General features: G+C 39.0%; 2 protein-coding genes across 2 annotated transcripts in view; one reads left to right on the top strand and one right to left on the bottom strand.

The window, feature by feature from the left end:
- Positions 1-506: 506 nt before the first annotated feature.
- On the top strand, positions 507-2,171 carry LOC148868411 (caffeoylshikimate esterase-like). The gene has a single exon (XM_088973391.1). The coding sequence runs from the start codon at positions 935-937 to the stop codon at positions 1,952-1,954; it is 1,020 nt and encodes a 339-aa protein (XP_088829517.1). The 5' UTR covers positions 507-934; the 3' UTR covers positions 1,955-2,171.
- Positions 2,172-2,236: 65 nt separating this feature from the next.
- LOC148868410 (zinc finger, C3HC4 type family protein) overlaps positions 2,237-7,580 on the bottom strand; it is a 29,193-nt gene continuing 23,849 nt past the window's right edge. Inside the window, exon 4 of the mRNA XM_088973392.1 lies at positions 2,237-2,493. Coding sequence (XP_088829518.1) covers positions 2,377-2,493 — 117 coding nt within the window. The 3' untranslated portion in view covers positions 2,237-2,376. The remainder of the gene's footprint in view (positions 2,494-7,580) is intronic.

Below are 7,580 nucleotides of genomic sequence, written 5' to 3'. Positions count from 1 at the left end.
CAACAATAAAATCAAAAGCCTTTATTTTTTGTTTTAACCCTGCGCTACAACTACAATGGTGCCGTAACAAAAGTAAACTCCATATTGGAGGAGTTAAAAGAGTGTGGGTCAACCGGATACAGAAGTCGGCTTAGTGATACGCCCGGGCTAAACAAGTAGGCAAGTAGCAACCAATTAGGCAGTTGACCCAATAAATAACTGGGCTTTACTTTTACGTTCCTGTGTCTGTGTGTCCTCATTCCACTCCAAAAAACACTGACTCACGGTGGGCTTTGCCGCTTTGTTACGTTCATACGTCAGGCGTGCCATAACTTATCCAAGCCCACCCATCAACTACCAAAGCCAATGTCTGTCTTTCCTGTTTATTAGTATTTGTGCAGGAGCAGATGACCCACACCTCTGACCCACCTTTATCTATCGGATTTGAGTTTGGAGACTCTATTTAAAAAAATTTTATAAAAAAAAGAAAACAAATTTTCATTGGGAGAGTAACGGTTCAGTTCAATGTCAGAATTTTTAGGTCTAAAATAAAATTAAGAGAGGTGCCAATTCACGGGCGAACATTCATGCATATGTTTATAACTCTACAATAAAATTCAAAAATTTGCATTAAACCTGTCCGTACTTTCGTTTTTCATTTTGGCCATTCTACGGTGATCTACTGATCTGTACCAAAATATGGCAACCCCTCCCCCTTCACGGAGTGATGGGCCAACGAGTTTTACTAATACTTAATAGAGGAGCGAGAGAGAGAGAGAGAGAGAGAGTAATAATTAGTGACAACTCCCCCACCCACACAGTTGTTATTAGCCATCTATCTGGGAGATTTGTGATCTCTTAACTCTGCAGGACTCCTTCCAGATCCTCAATCTTTCCCACCTCCCTCCTTTTTCTTCTTCTCTATCTTCCCAGCGCATTTTGTCCCGGGAGAGAGATGGTGCACCCAGTAGCAGATGCCAACGATCAAAGCCCCTTCGGATCGCTCTCGCCTTCTGAGTTCTACGCCCGACACTCCGTCTCTCATTCCTCCGACCATATAACCAACTCTAGAGGACTAAAGCTCTTCACCCAATCTTGGACCCCACTCCCCCCTACCAAGGTCATCGGCATCGTCGCCGTCGTCCACGGCTTCACCGGTGAGTCCAGCTGGTTCGTCCAGCTCACTTCCATTCTCTTTGCTAAGTCCGGCTTCGCCACCTGCGCTATCGATCACCAAGGCCACGGCTTCTCCGAGGGTCTCAAGAACCACATCCCTGACGTCAACCCCGTCGTCGACGACTGCCAGACCTACTTCGAGTCCTTCCGAGCGCGATACCCGCCTTCGCTACCGGCCTTCCTCTACGCCGAGTCCCTCGGCGGAGCGATCGCAGTCCTTTTGCACCTCCGACGCGGGCCCCGGCCCTGGCACGGCCTCGTGCTCAACGGCGCCATGTGCGGAATCAGCTCCAAATTCAAGCCTCCTTGGCCGTTGGAGCACTTCTTGTCACTGGTTTCTGCAGTGATACCCACGTGGCAGGTTGTCCCCACCCGCGGTTCGATCGTGGAGAGGTCGTTCAAGGAAGACTGGAAGAGACGGCTGGCGTTAGCGAGTCCGAGGCGTAGCTCGGCCAGGCCCCGCGCTGCGACGGCGCTGGAGCTGCTGAGAGTGTGCAGGGAGGTGCAGGGTAGGTTGAGCGAGGTGGATGCACCGCTGCTGATCGTGCACGGTGCGGACGACGTGATCTGCGACCCGGCTTGCGTGGAGGATCTTTACCAGCGTGCAGCCAGTAAGGATAAGACCATTCGGGTGTACCCCGGGATGTGGCATCAGTTGGTAGGCGAATCCGAGGACAACGTTGAGTTGGTCTTCGGCGAGATTGTGGACTGGCTACGAAGCCGAGCCGAAAGTGCCGGAGCCACCACCGACGACAATGAACAATCCGGTGGTGGTGTTGGTGACGTATCGCAGTATTGATGATATCTATTCCTTTTTAGGGAGGGGAACGTTATTTAATCGTTACTATTTTTATCACTGATAAGTAAGCTCAGTAATTATTATAGAACAATAGGGTAGGGCTTGGTTTGTCTCTGGCGATCAAAAACATTTGGTTCTACTTCTACCTAGACTTTTTATATTTGGATATAATAATATATTATTTGAATAAATAAATAAAGTTCTCATCCTCTGTTTATTCTTGGTCTAAATTGTGCTTGCTCGTGTCATGAATGAAACAGTCTCATTGCAATGCAATCAATATAATGATGAATCAGGGAGGGATTGGCATGCTATTTTCATCATTTAATTTCAGAACAGAAAACTACAAATGGGAGGAATACAATTAAAAAGCAGAGCTAGTAAAAGTCCATGTTTGGTATTTAACTATTCAATGTTCTCATCTACCACCCACGAGAACTCAGAAATGCAATCATAGGCCCCATCGTCTGGTCCACTGCTTTGTTCCACAGATGAGTAAACTCCAACCGATATTTCTTTCCCAATTTCGTCTCCTCCGTCTGAAACAAAGCTCCATTCCATTTTGTCACAAGTTTACACAAGTTACGAGTAACATATCATTTGTTTTGTTCCTACTTACAGAAACCCCCTCCCATAAGAAAAGGGAAAAGAAGAAGATGACGATGATGATGATTTTAACTGATTCAACGTAAATTTGGGATGAACCCCCTCAGAGCACCCCCCACATGCACATCGGGACCATCTCCCGTATTGCCATTGGAAGATGTTCCCAATGGACAGTTGGGATGTGCTGTGAGCGCTCTCTGTGGGGGAGCCAATGCATATTTTCATTGAAGATGGTAAACTTTCTGTCTTGTCAGCTACTCTCTACAAGAGCTCGAGGCATTTCGAATAGAAAAAATCTAGTAATCACAACCCTACTTTGCAATAACCATGTTGATCAAACTTTCAACTACCAACTAATTGTCTTGCAGAAAGTAATCGTAATCAATTACCCACCAACAGTTGACAACCTTTCATTTCAGCAACTTAAAAACTTTCCAACTAACGTAAACAAGAAGCCATCTCTTAGTATTATATGAATAAAAATGTCCAAGCCATTCATGTTATAACAGAAATGACATTTCATACCTCACTGGACAAGCCAAAATAAATAAATGAAATTTACTGTATCCTCTACCTCAATGCAAATCATGTATAATATCTTCAACGGTCAAGGTAAAGGTGGATAACACACTTAACCATAAGCATCTTCAAAAGTCAAACGTAAAAGAAGGGTAACACTTGTAATGTGCTTTGAACAAATCGAAGTGGTTACTTCTCAATATCAATATATCATTAAATCACCATTAAGTGAACAACTGATTCTAGTCTACTGATGCAGCTATGCTGAGTAGATCAACATTTCAACGAAAATCATAGTTTCCGCAAGGTACCAACTGGTTGATTGATAAGGGCCTCCTGTTAGTTGTAGCGGAGCTGCGGAGGCTTGGGATTGAGTCCCGCCTGCATCAGGGTTCGGGGGTCATGGGTTGGGGGATGGGCTACCCCCATTGTGTAGCCCCGTGGAGAAGATCATACTTTCCAAGGCTCCAAGGCAAGGCTAGAGGTAGAGGGTGCCTTGTCACCTATAGGATTTTTTTGAATAAAAAACCTGAATCCTAATGTAATTCCCCAGTTCTGTAGCAAGCAACAACCATCTTTCACTATAAATTATCTATATAATCTTCATAAAAGAATGTATAAAAGCTTCATTTAAAATAGAAAATCAACATATTCATTAAAAATGGAAGAAGAAAAGAAAATTCAGAAAATAAACTAGAGGGGTTGAGCCTCTTTTTTTGTCCTAGGAAAAGAGGAAAGAAAATAAAGGATGAAAGAAGAAGAAGAAGAAGAAGAAGAAGAAGAAGAAAATCAATGTGTTTGAACAAAATTGAGTCTTCTTTCATGCTTTTCAATTCAGGTTTTGAATCTTCGAGGGTTTAAAGCAGTATAGAACTTGATTGAACCCTAAGCAAACAAGAAAAAAATAAACATAAACTACTATTTTAATTCAAGCTGAATAGTTTATTTGAATAATATCTTTTTTTTTTTGATAAATGATATCTATTTTATTATTATAATCTCAGAAAGTTAAGAATATAAAAGTATCCAACAGCACCATGTAAAAAATATATTGGCAATTGAGGCGGCCCTCCATAAGCATCTTATTGCCTAGGTGTCACTCTACATGTTAAGCTATCTTGGTATTACCTAATCCTAGAGGTAGTCTCTACTTTATATGATAGTGGGTTATTGTATTATTTGGTATAGCAATAGCAGACATGCCTTTGCTGTGTTATTTGGCTTTTTATTTGATTGAAAGCATCATTTTTGGATGGTCACAAGAAATTGTTGTGATTATGTGAACTCATGAAAACCAAATCACCCAAGCATACACTCACTGTGTGATTTGGTTTATCCTTTGACTTATAACATGTCTAGGTTTTTCTTAGAGGCCACAAGAAAATTTTACGATTATATGAACTCATCGCTTTACATATTAGATTACCTTCACATTTCTTGATATTCCTATTAAGGTAGTGGATCCTAATTTTTTTTTTTTTTTTAAGAAAAGATAACAGATTTCATTAATCAGGGGAGGGATGTACAAAGCCTTGTCAACAAACAATTATCACTATAAGTTTGGCATGTATGTGCACTATACAAAAAGTCCCTTCCCAAACCCAAATTTTGCTAGGACATCTGTCAACTGGTTTAACTCTCTGGGAATCCATCTAAAACTGCACTACAAGTAAGAAGAAATCTCCCAAATTTCTAACAAGAGGTGAGAGAGTTCCCAAGGATCAGGGGTTTGTCCAAGCAAGAGGAAATCTCCCGAATGTCTATGTTTTATTGGAGGATTGCAAAAAAGTGTGGTGACTACATGGACTATCAAATCACCCAGGCATGCACTCACGGTTTTTTTTTTTTTTTTTTTTTTGTAGTCTCTATTTTTTCATATGTTAAGCAGGTTGTTTTTGTATCATTTGGGATAGAAAAGAGGCATGTGCTTACTAGGTGATTTGATTTTCCATTTGATTGTTAGCATTTATATGTTTTATTGTAGTTTTTTTTTTTTTTTTTATAGATATATGCTTTATTGTAGGGTTGCAAGAAACTATTGTGACCATGTGAAATCATCAAAACTAAATCACCCAGGTATGCACTCATCAGGTGGTTTTAGCTTTTCATTTGATTGTTAGCACACTTGTGTTTTATTAGAGAGTTGCATGAAATTATTGTGGTCATTTGAACTAATCACTCAACATTAGGCTACCTTGATATTTCTAAATTGTCATATTAAGGTAGCAAACCCTAGAGGCAACTTCTATTTTTTTATTTGTTAGTGGATTGTTAGTGTATCATTTGGGGTGACAATAGAAGGATGCACTCACTGGATTATTTGGATTTCCTTTGATTGATAGCATGCCTATGTTTTATTAGAAGATCACAAGTGTTGGGACGGTGTGAACACATTGAAACCAAATCACCCAGGCAAACACTCACTGGGTGACTTGGTTTTTCATTTGGTTGATAGCATGTCTTCTTTTATTGGAGGGTCAAAAGAAACTGTTGTGATCATGCAAACTCATTGCTCCACATGTTAAGCTATCTTTGTTTTTCTTGATTGTCAAAGGCAGTGAACCCAAGAGGCATAGCTTTCAAGAGGCTAAGTGATGTTTTTTTTTTTCCTTTTTGAATAAAACCCATTTTTCACTATTAATTGTCACCCAGTCACCTAGGTTAGGTTCCATAACAAGCAGTAACCATCTTTCACTAATAATTGTTTATAATCTTCATAAAAAAAGTATAATCTTCATTTAAAACATAAAAAAATCAACATATTCATGAAAAAATTGAAGAAAGAAAAGAAAATTCAGAAAAATAGAGGGGTTAAGCCTCTATTTTTTACTTAGGAAAAGAAAGGGTGAACAAAGAAGATGATGATGATGATGGTGATGATGAAAATAATCAATATGCTTATCAGTTCAAGTTTTGAAGTCTTCGAGAACTCAAGGCAGTATACATGTTGATTGAACCCTAACAAATGAGAAAAATAATAAAAAACTAGTACCTTAACTTAAACTGAATAATTTATTTTAATAATGTTTATTTTATTATTACAATCTCAAAAGGTTAAAAATATAAAATTATCCCAGAGCACCATGTAAAAAATATATCATGGCGATTAAGCGAGGCAATCCAGACCCTTCATGAGCGCTGCATTGCCTAGGCACCTGCCTAGGTGTTGCCTTGACAACTATGACCAAGACATCAAACATGAAATCTCATGGAAGTTCTTTGGGCAATTCCAGTTTAGCAGGGATGAATTTATTTAATGGAAAAAGAAAAGATGGATGTGGTATTTTCAGTTTTTTGTGATCGTAGAAGATGATTTCAATAAACCAAAAGGCATTCATTGCTATCAGATCTTTGCAATTACAAAAAAAAGAAAGGAAATATATATATTTTTTTGATAAATAAAAGAAAGGAAAAATATATTTAGAACCCCTTTTAGTTGAAAGTGATTCAAGCAACATCTTTTTTTTTTATGAATATGATTCAAGCAACATCTTTAGATTAGACAAAAGAGAAGACATTAGGCCATATGGAGGATAGCTCATGGCATCAGGGATATACAGTTGTTAGTGGGGAATTTTCTCTCTCTGAGATGGATCCTAACCATCCTTTGGCTAGATATTCTATGACAGACTCAAGTAGCAGTCATACACTCTTGTTAGGGACATCGAAGTTCCTTAACAATGTAACAATGGATCACCTAAAGCATGGAAATATTGACCACAATTTCTTTGGTCTTCTGAACTCAATTAAGCCTTAATACCAACTATTTGGTCAGCTACACTATCCCATATTTATGCTTTATCAAGAACCATTTTTATCTTTTTATAACTAATAAAATTTTCAGTTACCTATAAAAAAATCAAGAACAATTTTCTGTCTGAACTTAAGTCCTCGAATAATATTTTACCATTTCACATCTTCTTTGGCTCTTTTAAAGCCATTTATTTGCACCAATTCATGCCTCACCAATGCAGCCATTAGTTGTCTATGCACATGACTAAACCATCTCAGTTGACTTTCCCTCATCTTATCACTAATTGGAGCCACTCCTAAATGCTCTCTAATGCACTTGTCTCTGAATCCATCCTTTCCAGGCTTGCCACTGACCCAGCACTCTAGCCTATATAGCAATGCTGGTCTCTTATAAAGTTTTTTTATTTGATCAGCAGTCTCTTATTTTGTTTTCCATTTAGCCTCATTGGTATATGCTAAGCACACAAGACACCAGATGCACCTCACCGCTTCAACCACCTTGCTCTAATTATATGGGCAACACCCTCTTTAATTTCCCCCTTGTTATGGATGATTGATCCAAGGTACCAGAAGTCGTAATCATCTACTGATCATCAATCTTAATTGTATTGTATCAAATAACAAAAGGGACAAATATCATTCAACTCACTGGGTCATATTGTTCAAACCAATTTCCCAACCACAAGAAAGTAATGCACACCAATTAATATGCGCATGTATATTGCTGGTATGATTCCATCATATTCAT

Source organism: Nelumbo lutea, chromosome 2 (genome assembly GCF_056320005.1).
Source record: "Nelumbo lutea isolate HS-2025 chromosome 2, American lotus-T2T, whole genome shotgun sequence".
NCBI classification, from domain to species: domain Eukaryota; kingdom Viridiplantae; phylum Streptophyta; class Magnoliopsida; order Proteales; family Nelumbonaceae; genus Nelumbo; species Nelumbo lutea.
This window is presented reverse-complemented; position numbering and strand designations above follow the sequence as displayed.

Bases quoted from the DNA above. Each gene is read 5' to 3' on its own strand.
- LOC148868411 (XM_088973391.1), top strand. From the start codon at position 935: ATGGTGCACCCAGTAGCAGATGCCAACGATCAAAGCCCCTTCGGATCG.